This window comes from Pristiophorus japonicus, chromosome 1, assembly GCF_044704955.1.
Source record: "Pristiophorus japonicus isolate sPriJap1 chromosome 1, sPriJap1.hap1, whole genome shotgun sequence".
NCBI classification, from domain to species: domain Eukaryota; kingdom Metazoa; phylum Chordata; class Chondrichthyes; family Pristiophoridae; genus Pristiophorus; species Pristiophorus japonicus.
Genome location: NC_091977.1, coordinates 387,789,317 through 387,805,636, shown reverse-complemented (window position 1 = coordinate 387,805,636; position 16,320 = coordinate 387,789,317). Strand labels below are relative to the sequence as shown.

The window sequence follows — 16,320 nt, the reverse complement described above, 5'->3', positions numbered from 1 at the left end:
CCATGACCATCTCACAGTCCTGTTCGTCGGACGCTTCCGTGGTCATCAGGGGTAGGCTGCTAAGTGCGTTGGGACAGTTATCTTTGCCTGGTCTGTGCCTTATTGTGTAGTCGTAGGACGCCAGTATGAGTGCCCACCGCTGAATGCGCGCTGAGGCGTAGGCGTTTATTGCCTTGCACTCGGATAGCAGGGACGTGAGGGGTTTGTGGTCGGTTTCTAACGCGAACTTGGGCCCGAAAAGATATTGGTACCGTACCCACGCTCCGCCCGCGAAAGTGACCTGGAGGCATAAGCAACGGGTTGTAATTTACCCGCATTATTGACATGCTGTAAAACGCACCCGACCCCATACGCTGACGCATCACATGTAAGAACTAACTTTTTACCTGGGTCAAAAAAGGCGAAAACACTGTTGGAACATTGAAGGTTACGTGCCTTATTGAAGGCGCGTTCTTGTGCGACCCCCAAAACCAATTGCACCCCTTTCTGAGTAGCACGTGGAGAGGCTCCAGCAGCGTGCTCAAGTTCTGCATAAAGTTCCCAAAGTGATTGAGTAGCCCGAGAAAGGCGCGCAGTTCCGAGACATTCCGGGGCCCGGGTGTCAGACGAATTGCTTCGGTTTTGGATTCTGTTGGGCGGATTCCATCAGCGGCAATCCTTCTGCCCAAAAATTCAACCTCGGGTGCAAGAAACAGGCACTTGGATTTCTTGACTCTTCGGCCTACCCGATCCAATCGACTTAGTACTTCCTCCAAATTGCGGAGATGGGAGTCGGTGTACCTGCCCATGATGAGTATGTCATCTTGAAACACAACCGTCCCCAGGATGGACTTGAGCAGACTCTCCATGTTGCGCTGGAATATAGCAGCTGCCATCCTGATGCCGAATGGGCATCGATTGTACATAAAAAGACCTCGATGTGTGTTGATGGTGGTGAGTAGCTTAGACTCTTCGGTCAGTTCTTGAGTCATATACGCAGATGTGAGATCTAGTTTCGAGAAAAGTTTTCCTCCAGCCAATGTGGCAAATAGGTCCTCCGCTCTGGGCAGCGGGTATTGGTCCTGTAGGGAGACTCTGTTTATGGTAGACTTGTAATCCCCACAGATTCGTATGGATCCATCAGGCTTCATGACGGGGATGATGGGACTTGCCCAGTCGCTAAATTCCACGGGTGAGATAATGTCTTCCCGCAGAAGCCGGTCCAGTTCATGTTCAATCTTTTCTCTCATCACATAAGGCACAGCTCTAGCCTTGTGATGGACCGGTCTGGCATCCTGTGTGATGTAGATTTTAACTTGGCCCCTTTGAAGTTTCCCACACCTGGCTGAAAGAGGTGTTCAAAATGACTTAGAACTGTTGAGCAGAAGGTCCGTTCCTCTGACGATATGGCATGAACATCATCCCATTTCCAATTTAATTTTGCCAGCCAGCTTCTCCCCAACAGTGCTGGGAGATCTCCGGGGACAATCCACAGGGGAAGTCGGTTCACTGTCCTTTTGTGTGTGACTGAGAGCATGGCGCTGCCAAGGACTGGGATGATTTCTTTGGTATAGGTCCTTAGTTTGGTGTCGATCCTTGTGAGTTTTGGTCTGTTGCTTTTGTGTGGCCACAGTTGTTCAAATTGTTGGACACTCATGAGAGATTGACTAGCTCCTGTGTCCAGTTCCATGTTGACGGGTATCCCGTTGAGTAGACCCTCATCATTATTGGAGGCGTCTTGTTGTAAGAACAGTGGACATTGATCGCGTTGACCCGCTGTACCTCGGCGTCCCGGGCACTGTCCCCACCATCTTCTGGTCCGCTTTCTGACCCTTCCAATTCGTATACCAGCCGAGCTGCTGTTTTTCTGCACATGCGAGCCAGATGCCCTGTATAGTTGCAGTTTCTGCAAACAGCATGCTGAAATCGACACCCCCTTGTTGAGTGCCTTCCCCCACATCTCCAGCACAGACCGCTTCCATTGTTTCCGAAGGATGAGCTGTGTCTGGCTGATCTCTCTTGAGCTTCTCTCAGTCTGTAGTTGATTGCTCACATTGTGGGTTGATGAGGTGTTAACGGCCGTTCATGTGGTCCTTGATGGCTTCTGGCACCACTGCCTACTGTTGAAGGCCTGCTTTCCTGCCTTTGTCTGTGTGTGGGGGTAGCAGCTTGTTTCACGCTGTGAACCCCTTGTTCCGATGTTTCGTTAGTTGTCATACCCACAGTATAGATCAACCTCGTTTCTTCTTTTCCTGCCAAGAACGTCTGTGTGACCAGTGCTGCTGCCTCTAGGGTCAAGTTCTTGGTTTCTACAAGCTTTTGGAATATGCCTGCATGGCCTATTCCTTCAATAAAAACATCTCTCAGTACTTCTCTCCTTAGTTCATCGGAGAACTCACATAAACTAGCCAGCCTCCGAAGTTCCACCACAAAGTCGGGTATGCTCTGGCCCACACAGCGCCTGTAGTTGTAGAACCTGTGTCTGGCCATGTGTAGGCTACTCACTGGCTTCAGGTGGTCTCTCACCAGTGTGCTCAACTCCTCAAACAACTTGTTTGCTTGTTTCTCGGGTGCCAGCAGATCCTTCGTTAAGGCGTATGTTTTCGAGCCACAGCTGATCAAGAGATGGGCTCTTCTCTTGTCTGCCTTATCATCGCCCAGCCAGTCTTTGGTTACAAAGCTTTTCTGGAGCCTTTCTATAAAGTCCTCCCAATTGTCTTCAGCATTATATTTCTCATCTGAGCCGTTGGTGCCATTCTTTGGATTCTGTGATCCCATTCTCGTCGCCACTGTAAAGTCCTGACCCTGCAGTACAGATTACACGAGGCACATGCTGAAGTCAAGGTCACTCTGGACCTGCACCTTTATTTCATAGCTCTCGAGTGCCGCACTTGCCTGAGACCTGCCTTTATATACCTGTGTGGAACAGATGTGCAATGTCTCCTGCAAGTGCACCCCTGGTGGTAAAGTATGCTTGTGGTTACAGGTCATATCTAGTTACAGTCATGTATCGCATGGTAAGATACAGTTATATACAGTAGTGTGAGATACATGATACCTTTGTTTTCAGAGAACAGTGAAATGAGCGGCTTGTGATCTGTCTCCAGTTCAAACCGAAGACCAAACAGGTACTGATGCATCTTTTAACCCCATACACACAGGCTAGTGCTTCTTTCTCTACCATGCTTTAGACAAACTTTTTGAAGCATGTGCGACTGGTTGACATTTACCTGACTCAGTAGCTTGTTGGAGTACACAACCAATTCCATATGATGAAGTATTACAGGCCAATACTAAACGTTTACATGGGTCACAATGTACTAGCAGCTTGTTAGAGCAAAGCAGATTAGTGGCTTTCTCAAAAGCTCTGTCTTGAGACGCACCCCACACCCAGTTGTTGCCTTTTCTTAGCAGCATGTGCAGTGGTTCTAATAAGGTGCTCAATTAAGGTAGGAAGTTACCGAAGTAGTTGAGTAGACCCAGGAACGAACGCAGCTCTGTCACATTCTATGGCTTGGGTGCGTTCTTGATGGCCTTCGTTTTCGCGTCCGTGGGCCTGATGCCGTCAGCAACAATTTTCTTCCCCAGGAATTCGACCTCTGGTGCCATGAAGATGCACTTCAAGCCTTTCAGTCTGAATCCCACTTTGTCCAGATGATGTAGAACCTCTTCCAGGTTGTTCAGGTGTTCATCGGAGTCACGACCTGTGATCAGGATGTCACCTTGGAACACGACGGTTCTGGAAACGGACTTCAGTACACTCTCCATGTTCCTCTGAAATATTGCTGCAGCTGAGCGAATTCCGAAAGGGCATCTGTGATAAGTAAACAGTCCTTTATGCTTGTTAATGCACGTAAGTCTCTTCGACGTCTCGACCAGCTCCTGTGTCATGTAGGCCGAGGTCAAGTCCAATTTGGTGAACAATTTCCACCCAGCTAGCGTTGCAAACAAGTCATCAGCCTTCGGTAAAGGGTACTGATCCTGTTTCGAAACCATGTTGATCATAGCCTTGTAGTCTCCACAGATTCTGACTGTGCCATCACTTTTCAGCACAGGAACAATGGAGCTGGCCCATTTATTAAATTCAACCGGTGATATGATCGCGTCACGCTGTAATCTGTCCAGTTCGATTTCGACCTTCTCCCTCATCATATACGGAACTTCCCGAGCTTTATGATGGACAGGTCTTGCATCCGAGTCCACGTGGATCTGCACCTTGGCCCCCGTGAAGTTGCTGATGCCTTGTTCGAACAGCGAGGGGAACTTGCTCAGTACTTGGGCACATGTATCTTTCTCCGACGACAATGCCTTGATGTTATTCCAATCGCATCTGATTTTTTCAAGCCAATTGCTGCCAAACAGCGCTGGGCAATTGCCTGGGATAATCCATAGCGTTAACTCGTGAACCGCACCGTCATACGACACTTTAACTGTGGCACTGCAATCACCGTTATGAGTTCCTTGGTGTATGTGCGTAACTTGGCATTGATTGGACTCAGCCTGGGCCTCACAGCCTTAGTATCCCACAGCTTGTCGAATGCCCTCTGGCTCATTATCGATTGACTCGCCCCCGTGTTCAGTTCCATCGATACTGGCACCCCATTAAATTTCACGTTGATTATTATCGGTTTGCTCTTAGTTAGGAACGAGTACAGTCCATACACTTCCTCCTCTGGTGTCTCGGATTGCGCATCCAGATCCGCGCTAGTCTGACCATCATCCTCCACATGGTGTGTCGCAGCATGCTTGCTCATCTGTGGACACTTGCGCTGGAGATGCCCCACTCTCAGACAGCCTTTGCAACTATATTGCTTAAATCGTCACTGCTGGTGCCGGTGATTTCCCCCACAATGCCAACACGGAGAAATCGGATGCATTCCCGCTGGTGGACTTTGGGCGGCCACAGGTTTCGCATACGCAGTCGGGTAGGCCCTGCCATGTGTCACTCAATATCTGCTCTCCTTCAATTCTGGCCTCTTAAGCATCCCCAATTTTAATTGCTCAACCATTGATGGCTGTGCCTTCAGCTTCCAAGGCCCTAAGCTCAAGAATTCCCTCCCTAAACCTCTCCACCTCTCTTTCATCCTTTAAGATGCTCCTTAAAACCTACCTCTTTGACCATACTTTTGGTCATCTTCCCTAATTTCTCCTTATGTGCCTCAGTGTCAAATTTTATTTTGTAACGCTCCTGTGAAGCACCTTGGGACGGTTTACTATGTTAAAAGCGCTATATAAATAAAAGTTGTTAATGTAGTTGCAACTATTCATTTACTATTTGCTCGAGGAGATAGTTCAGTTTAATAATTATTGTAAAATCTATGTTGTGTCATTGCTACTGATCACTTATTCTTTGAATGTTTAATAAATTTATTTGGCTTAATGCCTAATTCATTAAAGCCTAAGTCACAGTCCAATTTGGTTTCATTTTGATGATTTACGAAGTCAAGGAAGATCATGTGAAGGCATATAATAAAACCAGTAAGCTGATATATAGTGAAAAGGGTTTTTTGTTCGATCCTTGGACATGCAAAGAATAGACTTAGATATCTGGGCATCCAGAAGCAATCTGAGGAACATGGAGAGCAATGGTTCTGAACCTAAAGAATATCTAAACTTTAAAAAAAAATTAAGTTGTAACATAATAACTATAGGACAGATTCTGCCCTTGATAGGGTACAGGGGCAAGTATAAATAGATTCAAGTGACTATTGTTTCCAGAGAGAGAAAGGATGGAAGGATATGGGAAAAAGGATGAGTGGGTGGGGTTGAACTACCAAAAAGTGATGAGTTGAGTCTGATAACCATTTTCTGGTTCTAAAGATTTTTATTTTCTGCACAGTTAAGTCATAAGACTGTGAAATTTGGCACCTTAGTGCCAGCTGATAAGGCTGGTTTCGGAGAAATAATGGTGGCCACCTCATTTCAGCCACTTCTGGCATGGAACACAGTGGCCACAATTTTGGGTAGTTTGGCAGCATTGCCATTGCCCGCACTATGGTAATTAGTCAGAACGTGATGTTAATCAGCGCACAACACTGAACTGATACATGACCTGCTATTTTGGACGTCGCCGCTCCGCTCAATGCTCTCTCCAAAGCACGCACAGCTGAACATGCATTCAGCTGCATGACAGACCTTCTACCAACACTTCTAAAGGGACACATGCAACTTTGAGTTAAGTTTAGATTTTTGCTTTTGTACTGGTTTCTTTATGCTTTATTTGAGTCGTGGTTTGGTGTAAGACATTTAAAATGTTGTTAAAGTGCACAGGGAATGCTGCTAGACATTTGAAAAGCTTTGGCTCTTAAAGGAAGGCCTCTGACAACAACACTTGCTCCCAGTCCTGAGAGCTCCAGTTGCAATCCCCCTTGGGCTGCAGCATGACATTGAGATGGAACAGAGGCAGCAAAGAGGACAAGCTGCTTGAGGAGGAAGAGGAGGAGGAGGAAGAGGAACAAGCAAGAAGAGGAAGCAGAAGAGAAGGAGGAGGAAGCAGCAGAGGAGGAAGCGGAAGGAAAGATATAAACCCAGCCAGCCCCTTTCTGGCTGGGATATCCAGGATTGAATCATCTGTTTGCGGTATCAGTGACCACAACCTCATTTCCCCTTTCAACATTTGTCCCACACCTTCCCTTCCCTCTGTTACTGACCATCACAGTGTCCTCTTAGCCACAATGCTGAAATAAAAGCCACCAAAAAGCAAATATTACACCAAAAAATCAACTAATCACCCTTGTGCATTAGCTTAGTGACTGTCTTTGCATTTCCTCGTGCTCTTATGAAGTGCTACTCCAGTAGCTGCAGCATGGCTGGTGGAAGGCTTCTGACTTTTAGTGGGAGAGACTGCAGATGGCCTTGCAGGGCAACCTCGAGGAGCTGGTGGCTGTGAGTGTCAAATCGAGTGATGGTGTTTCTTCTTCTGTTCTTTCCTCTCCCTCTTCTTGTTCAACCACAGGCTGGGCAGGCTGGATATCTTGGGTGTCTGAAATGGGGAAGGCATGAGGGAAAGGTTGTGGTGAGAGAGGAGGATAAAGCAAGATGTACATGCTTACACCATGGGCAGCTAGTAAATCAGAAGATATAGTGGGATGAGGGGAAATGGGATGTGAAAAGAAGGATAATGTATGAGGATACCGGCAGATTGTATTCTTTCAGCCATGCTGCTGGCCAATGGTGCAGCCATGCCCCTGTCAGGAATGGCCAGCACCATCTCCTCCAAAGAGGTGAGGTGAAGCTAAGAATGTGAGGTGTGCCTTGTGTTTGACAAACATTGTTGGTAGATGAGTGATGTGGGGGAGGGGGGGAGTTGTGCATTGAGCAGTGTGTGAGACTAGTGGTGCAGTTGGTAGAAGACAGTTTTTGAAGATGCATTCACTGACCTTCACCATTGGTCTGAGGTCATGAAACTTCTTCGGGCACTGGAGCCACATCCTGCAGGTGACATAAGTGATCTGTCCCACATCCTTCTTTCTGGGGGGTCTCCTGGTCAATGTTCCCTGTAATTTGTTTGGCACTACAAAGCCCCTTATACCATGCATGTGCATTTTTTGCATTGAAAAGCTGGCAAGCCCGCTGCACAGGATCCCTGGAGCACTACATGGCTGCGCAGCTTAAAGGGAACATTGCTCCTGGCCCCCTATGGGTAGAGCACCTCTCTTCCAGTGTTTACCAAATGCACAAAGGCCTCGAGTGCTATGACCTTTTGGGTTATGCTGAAGTACTTTTAACATTTTTCGTAACCAGAAGACAGCTCACCTTTAAGAGGTGCAGACTGCCTTTAAGAGGCGCAGGCTAGCTTTAAGTAAAGCTATAAGTAAAGCAAGCCTCGAATGAACATCGAGAACTTCGACCTCCTGCTGAGCGCACAGCCTGTCAGCAACACGTTCAGCACTGGGCAGTGCGCTGCAATCATTATAATTAGCAGGCAACATGAATTTGACATGATGCCTGAGCTTTCAACAGGCGCAGACTGATCACGCATCGTGGTGTCCGCACCCATTTTTCAGCTTTATCCAATTTTACCCCTTAAGAGTTTAGTTCATAAACTGTAGAAAAGAACTATACGCTTACTGCTTTTTATTCTTTCGATCATCATGTGGCAATGAGCTCCAGCAAAACACACACCATAACTTCACAATGAATTTGAGTGCGGCAATTAGAAAAAAAAAGTGCTCTACATATTGTCTACATGATCCACATTGAAATATTAATGTTATCGTTATACTACATCTACCAGTTTAAGACAAATAGCTGCAATATTTGTTCCAGCCAGACATGCCAAGGTCGAGTTTCCGCTTGTTTACGCTAGTAGTATCAGTGCAATCTGGGAGGAATCGGCAGAACCAGCCCAAAAGATCGGGGGATTTTAAACGTAAGTAAACGTAAGTAAACGTAATGCTCTTTACGAACCCCTTACGTTCGTGATTTCCGTGATCTTTTACACGGGTTCAAGATTCAATTCGCCTTTAAATCACTGTTGTATTCAAAAAGAAATCTGCCAATCCAACACATATTTCAACAAATCCCATAAAATGTTTGTATTTGAATGAAATTTGAATAGATACCAATCTAAGACAAAACGGGCTACACCTCCAGGTCAATTTTATAAGATTCTGTCGATTGTGCTGGTTCAGGAAGGCTCTTCATATTGCATTCCTTTTCTTAGGTGCACAGGCACTAGTAGGCACGTTGTAAGAGTTTCTTCATATTTAATTTACTAAATACTAGTGTACACCAATGAAACTATTAAATGGTTCAACATTGGTTTTTAATGTCATTTTCAGTGATTTTAAATCAGGTTACTCAGGTGGAGGACTGAATACGCTTATTCAAATGTTTATTTTTGGTGATAAACCCAATTTCAGCTATATTAATAAAGCTGGACCAGGTTACCACTCTTAAACTCATCAAGGAATACTACTGAATGGAAAAAAATTAAAAATTAAATATTACATTTTATTACGCTGCCCGATTGCGTTGGTTTATGGAAGATTGTATGTTTGTGATATGCTACTAAATTTTAGCAGAAACTTGAACTGTAACCTAGCCTGCGCAATTTCAAGTGCATTTTGGGCACAATTTCCGATTGGTCCCTAATCAGAAACTCTATGCCACACTTTATACAATCTGCCTGGAACTCGAATTTTTCCACCCAAGAGAAAGCTCTGTGCATAAGGAGTTACGCACAATATGGAGCTACCCACATGCCCAGAGCTTCTTTCACAGCAGTTAACATTTAAATATTGAGAGTGTAGGTATCACTGCCCACGCTGTCTTTAGCTCAAAGCAGGTTTAAAAAGTCTTTGGCAAATTCAAGGGCATTTTCAAAACATTGTTCTACGCTGCACTGGAGTTGCACTGAATTTGGCTTCAAATCAAAATGGTATGTGATTACTCCCTCCAGTGAGTCTCATGCCATTATCTCCAGAATCAGATCAGGTCTTGACTCTAGATTTATAATACAACTGTAAGATTGGTGTGAAGAGGAAACTGCTTTGAGTGATACTAAAGTGCAAGTAAAGATGGGCATTTCTGATAACCTTTTTGATACAGTTAGAGCAATGAGGATAATAGCCAGCAGAGGGTGATAAGATATGGCAGAAATATCAGTCAGAACAAGGGTGAGTTCTCCCCTCTTTCCAAATACAGATCGTTGTCGAGGGACAACTCTCCAGATTATTGCATTATTCAATCATTGTAATAAGAGTTTACTTGTAGATTATATCACTAACATTACTGCCGTAGACATTAACTCTGAATAATGTTTGACCCCAATTTCACACCTCTCAGTGAGCAATAATCATTCTTAATTGATGCAGTAATTACAACTCGTCACGTTTTACCAAAAACAGACAGAAGAGCCCTGTAATTTTCAATCTTAACTTCCTAAAAGTGGAAATGAAACCCTCATACTATTACAAGGCAGCTACTTCACATCTCTGTGTATTTAAAAAAATACTAACCTGGATAGTTACTACAAATGGTAATTGTAATTATAAATTAAAAGGAAAATGTGAAAATATAGGTCAACAGTGCAATTTCAGACATTTTAAAAGTTTTTTTGTTTCAAGTTTTAATGGGCCAATTAAAAGCATTTCTTTCAATAAATATTTTTTAAATCAATATAGTTAGGAACCATCTATATAATTTGATGGATGATCTTTCGATCTATTCGAACGGGCTAGATGTCTTCCTAATGATAATATGAGATTGGATAGCGGGAGTGTGTACAAACGGGATGGCCGGGGCGGGAATCGCGCCTCTGTGACTAATACAATAGCTCAGTTCATCGCTCCATTCTCTCCACACAAGCTCATTCAAACTAGCTTTGCACGAAATCCATTATCACCAGCCATGCGAAATGATCCGCAACGTACCTTAAAATTACAACTGTATATTGAACTTTCATTTCCTCCTGTGTCTCACTTTTTAACACTAATATACTAACTCGTGTCAGAAAGTTCACTAGCGATGCCTTTAAATCAAAGATTTCTGTCTGCTTCTGATTGTAAAAAACACAGACGTTTGTGAGTTTACAAAATAATTTTACATGCTAGATTACGTTTTACACTATTTTAGAAATAGAAAAAACTCTCAGGCGCATTAATGTAATGTGATTGTGAAAGCGATATATTGCTCCTCGCGTTGTTTCAACCCTTTCGATCCCTTCCTACATAAGTGAACGAACTCACAGTGCTGACCTACCTAAGTATAAATATAATCTGAGAAACAATTGCCCGCATTCAGAGGAAGGAACACACTACTGGATCCACTTTGGTGGTGGCACGCCCGGCCATGCCGAGCTCCCCTTTACCTGGACAGGTCTGTGTGTAATCGTAACAGCAGTCGCCAGTACTTTTACATGCTTCGTCGCAGTAGCAAGTCCCGTAAACCCGGTCCATTCTCCAACCCGTGCTGCTGCATCCGTGGTCCCTGCCGTGACAGCATTTGTGAGATTCGGAGCAGCCCGCTTCAGTAATATCCGAAAAGCACAGCAGTCCGGCCAGGAGAAGCAAACTCACCCGTATACTCCCCATTGTAACACAGCACCGCGGCCGCAGCAAGTGGGGCAACTGACTCGCTCCGACTTCCAATAATATTACAGGGAGGAGGGGAGTGCACAGCAGGTCAGCTCTTGTAATACTGACGTGGGTTTTACCTAAATGGAAAATAGTTTCATCAAAGATAATAATATTCCTTTAAGAAAAAAAAAACGTTTCCAGGGATAGATGATCCTTTTTCTTCACTAAAGTGATTCCAGGGAAACCTCGCCAGAGTTGATCCTTCCTCACAAGAGACTGAATCCAAATGTGAGAAAGGTTGATCCTCCTTAGTTTTACAGAAAACGTTCAGAATGATAGTCCTGTGTCGGAGGCTGAAATTGACGGAGATTGTTAAACGATGGTTTGCTGTGACTTGTTTCCAATGATGCCAGTGCAACAAGCGGGGAGAAAGAACACTCACAGTTCTCTCTCCAGTGACTCACAGCGGCCAGCCCCAGTATGTCTCGAACGCTATTCTAACACAGCCCAAAGGAATGTGAACAGTGGGCTCCAATCCACAGACAAGAGCATGCAGTGTGGGGGCACTGGCTCGGCTTTCTATATCAAATCATTTTCCTTTAAAGACAGCCAGAAAATATATTCGTATTTACCCTTTTCTAAATACTTTGATTAAGAGCTTATTTCAAAGACTGGCGACTATTTGTTGGCACAAGAAGCCTGAAATTTCATGTATATTTATTTACAGGATATTAATACTAACTTTACATTATTGCACAAAAACCGTTGGAACGGTTAACTATGGCTGAATTAATCAGCTCTGGCCCATTCGAACCCATTGAGCTCGAGAGTAAATCACTATTTAATATATAAAATAGTTGGAAAAGTATGACGTTTTAAGTAAAATATTTTAGGCCTTATTTGGTGAACCCAGAAAAATTGGAGCTGGGCAAGTCGGCAGTGTGGGCACGTCGCCCTCCTGTTCATGTCTGCATTGGTGTTGCTGTGAGCATCTATAAAGCCTGCCAGCGAAGAAACGTTAGCTCCGCTTCTCTCTCCACAGATGCTGTCTGACCTGTTGAGTATTTCCAGCACATTCTGTTTTTATTTAAGAAAAGTTCGTTGCTCTGTGCAGTTAGTGTCTCCTTTCCAGTAGAAAGCTGTTTCTTTGGCAAACATGACATCATTGACTTGCTTTGTACAGGAATGAACAACAGTTTGGTTTATCTGGTGGATGCCTTGGAATTGAATAAAAACTCAATGCTGCAATGACTTTGACAACAACATGAAGAGTTGGTCCAGTACTTGTTCATAGAGTGTATCTGGGATAGTTTCCTTGAACAGTACATTGTGGAACCAACCAGGGACCAGGCTATCTTAGATCTGGTACTGTGCAATGCGACAGGATTAATAAACGATCTCCCAGTAAAGGATCCTCTAGGAATAATTGACCATAACATGGTTGAATTTCAAATTCAGTTGGAGGGTGAGAAAGTTGGATCTCAAACCAGTGTCCTAAGCTTAAATAAAGGAGACTACATAGGTATGAAGGCATACTTGGCTAAAGTGGACTGGGAAAATAGACTAAAATATGGGACGATTGATGATCGGTGGCAGACATTTAAGGAGATATTTCATAACTCGCAATAAAAATATATCCCAATAAGAAGGAAAGACTGTAAGAGAAGGGATAACCATCTGTGGCTAACTAAGGAACTAAGGGATGGTATCAAATTGAAAACAAGGGCAGACAATGTGGCCAAGACTAGTGGGAGGCCAGAAGATTGGAAAACTTTTAAAATCCAGCAAAGAACGACTAAAAGAATAAAGAGAGGGAAGATAGATTATGAAAGTAAACCAGCACGAAATATAAAACAGATAGTAAGATTTTCTACAGATACTTAAAAAGGAAAAGAATGGCTAAAGTAAATGTTGGTCCTCTAGAGGATGAGACTGGGGAATTAATAATGGGATACAAAGAAATGGCAGAGATGTTGAACAAATGGTAGAAGGCACTAAAAACATTCCAATGGTGGATAATCAAGGGGCTATAGGGAGGGAGGAAGGAACTTAATACAATCACTATCACTAGAGATGTAGTGCTCGGTAAAATAATGGGACTAAAGGTAGACATGTCCCTTGGATGTTATAAGAAGTGGCTGCAGAGATAATGGATGCATTGGTTGTAATCTATCAAAATTCCCTGGGTTCTGGGGAGATCCCAGTGGATTGTAAAACCGTAAATGTAACGCCCCTATTTAAAAAAGGAGGCAGACAGAAAGCAGGAAACTATAGACCAGTTAGCCGAACAACTGTCGTTGGGAAAATGCTGGAGTCCATTATTAAGGAAGCAATAGCAGGACATTTGGAAAGCACAATTCAATCAAGCAGAGTCAACATGGTTTTATGAAAGGGAAATCATATTTGACAAATTTGCTGGAGTTCTTTGAGGAATAACGAGCAGGGTGGATGAGGGGGAACCAGTGGATATGGTGTATTTGGATTTCCAGAAAGCATTCGATAAGGTGCCACATAAAAGGTTACTCCACAAAATAAAAGTTCACGGGGTTGGGGGTAATATATTAGCATGGATAGAGAATTGGCTAAATAACAAAAAACAGAGAGTCAGAATAAATGGGTCATTTTCCAGTTGGCAAACAGTAACTAGTGGGATGCCGTAGGGATCGGTGCTGGGGCCTCAGCTATTTATAATCTATATTAATAACTTGGATGAAGGGACCGAGTGTAATGTAGCCAAGTTTGCTGATGATATAAAGATGGGTGGGAAAGCAAATTGTGAGTAGGACACAAAAAATCTGCAAAGGGATATAGACAGGCTAAGTGAGTGGGCAAAAAATTGGCAGATGGAGTATAATGTGGGAAAATGTGAAGTTATCCACTTTGGCAGTAAAAATAGAAAAGCAAATTATAATTTAAATGGAGAAATATTGGAAAGTGCTGCAGTACAGAGTTGGCCCATGTGGGTCCTTGTGCATGAAACACAAAAAGTTAATATGCAGGTACAGCAAGTAATCAGGAAGGCAAATGGAATGTTGGCCTTCATTGCAAGGGGGATAGAGTATAAAAGCAGAGAAGTCCTGCTACAACTCTACAGGGTATTGGTGAGGTCACACCTCGACATCTGCATACAGTTTTTGTCTCCCTATTTAAGGAAAGATATACGTGCATTGAAGGTTGTTCAGAGAAGATTCACTAATTTGAATCCGGTGATGAGGGGTTTGACTTATGAGGATAGGTTGAGTAGGTTGAGCCTATACTCATTGCAATTCAGAAGAATTAGACGTGATCTTATCGAAACATATAAGATAATGAGGGGGCTCGACAGGTGGATGCAGGGAGGATATTTCCACTCATAGGGGAAACTAAAACAAGAGGACATAGTCTCAGAATAAGAGGCCACCCATTTAAAACTGAGATGAGGAGGAATTTCTTCTCTCAGAGGGTTGTAAATCAATGGAATTCTCTGCCCCAGAGAGCTGTGGAGGCTGGACCATTGAATATATTTGAGGTGGATAGAGACAGATTTTTGAGAGATAAGGGAATAAAGGGTTATGGGGAGCGGGCAGGGAAGTGGAACTGAGTGCATGATCAGATCAGCCATGATCTTATTAAATGGCAGAGCAGGCTCGAGGGGCCAAATGGTATACTCCTGCTCCTATTTCTTATGTTCTCGATATTGTCCTTAAGTCAGGTTATGGCAGATGACATAGCTATCACTGTGGTCCAGATGTGCTGAAGGCTTGCCCAGGTAGATGAATAAGAATAACTTGCATTTTATATAGCACCTTTCACAACCTCAGGATCTTACAAAGCGCTTTACAGCCAATGAAGTACTTTTCAAGTGTAATCACTGTTGTAATGTAGGAAACACGGCACTGTGCACTGTGATTATTTGCACGGTCTTCTGTGTCCTTCTGTGCATGCGCCTGTATGAGGGAGGGGGGGCTAAATACAGTCACAAGGATGAACACCAGAGTGCCCTTGCCAGTCCATCGCTAGCCATCGATGGGGCAGGCTGGCAGGCACAGGCTTGAGCAGTAAGCCATGGCATTAGGGTAGAAGTCAGTGAGAATCTGCTGAGTTGGAAACCCAGCCCGGGCCCAGATGTTTAAAGCCCCTCTCATCCAGTCGAGCTTGCCCACCTTGCGCCCTCAGCGAGTGTGTGAGGACCTCGGAGTTTAGCAGTGTTGAGGCTTGAGTCCCTGTTTGCACAGCCACCTCTCGCGCTCTCCAGTCCGATTGTACAAGGAGAGCAGGTGCAGGGGTTTGGAAGTCTTACTTTCTTCCACTCAGGACGTGGTGTGGAGACATGAGAGTCAAACGTAAATAGATGCCATCAGTTATGTTAAATGTCTTTATGCCATTTTGTTCTGGGCAAGTTGAACTCGCAGTGCACTCATACAGGCCGGCAACACTGTTTTTCCATTTCCCACCTGCATGGACCTGTCCCCTAAGATAAAGAGAAAGTCACAATCACAACATATTATTTACTATAGGTTAGGTTTAAATAGAAAGCTTTGAAGTGGGCCAATACAAATGAAAATACTTGAATGTGTTCTTAGTGTATAAGGCTTCCATTGTCGAGATGTAATGATGCATTTAATACTGAAACATTTATTTCCATATGTTTCAAAGTGACAAGAATACTTTCATATGTTATTACTGGAAAGCAAAGCTCAGCGCTCCGACTTCTACGTTCCAGATTAAATTACACATTGCAGACAAACTATTGGGAGTGTCTTATCTTGAAGGGGACTAATCAAAAATCTGGTCTTGACCTCCAAGGTGACCAGAGATCCGGTGTTGTAAATAGACGCAACCTTCAATTTGTGAATAGCAAGGTCCCACAAACAGCAATATGATCGTGGCCAGATAATTTGTCCCTAAGTCAGTTTATGGCAAATGTTGGTTAAGGGATTAATCCTGGCCAAGATTTATCCCCTAACATTGGCAAGACTGAAGCCATCTTTTTAAGTTTCCACCAAAAACTCTGTATCCTTATCCCAATTCCATCCCTGTTTTGGCTGCTCGAAGTGTGAATTCCAATACTGATTAATTTCTGTGTCTGTTCGACCTCGAGCTGAGTTTAACACTCCATATCCTATCTATTACCATGAACGCTTCTTTCTACCTCTTTAACATCACTCACTCATCGCTGAAACCCTTATCCACATCTTCATTACCTGAATTCTCCGATACTCTCCTCGCAGGCTCCCTAGCTCCACCCAACTGTTCCACATCACCTCCATCCCGTCCATCAGCTGTGTCCGAACCAAACTCCACAACCTCCAAATTTTTCAACGCACCTCTTGTCCTTATT

General features: G+C 43.9%; 1 protein-coding gene across 1 annotated transcript in view; it reads right to left on the bottom strand.

The window, feature by feature from the left end:
* Positions 1 to 11,472, bottom strand: part of LOC139274237 (somatomedin-B and thrombospondin type-1 domain-containing protein) — a 61,628-nt gene extending 50,156 nt beyond the window's left edge. The window contains exon 1 of the mRNA XM_070891231.1: positions 10,793 to 11,472. Coding sequence (XP_070747332.1) covers positions 10,793 to 11,015 — 223 coding nt within the window. The 5' untranslated portion in view covers positions 11,016 to 11,472. The remainder of the gene's footprint in view (positions 1 to 10,792) is intronic.
* Positions 11,473 to 16,320: the final 4,848 nt, after the last annotated feature.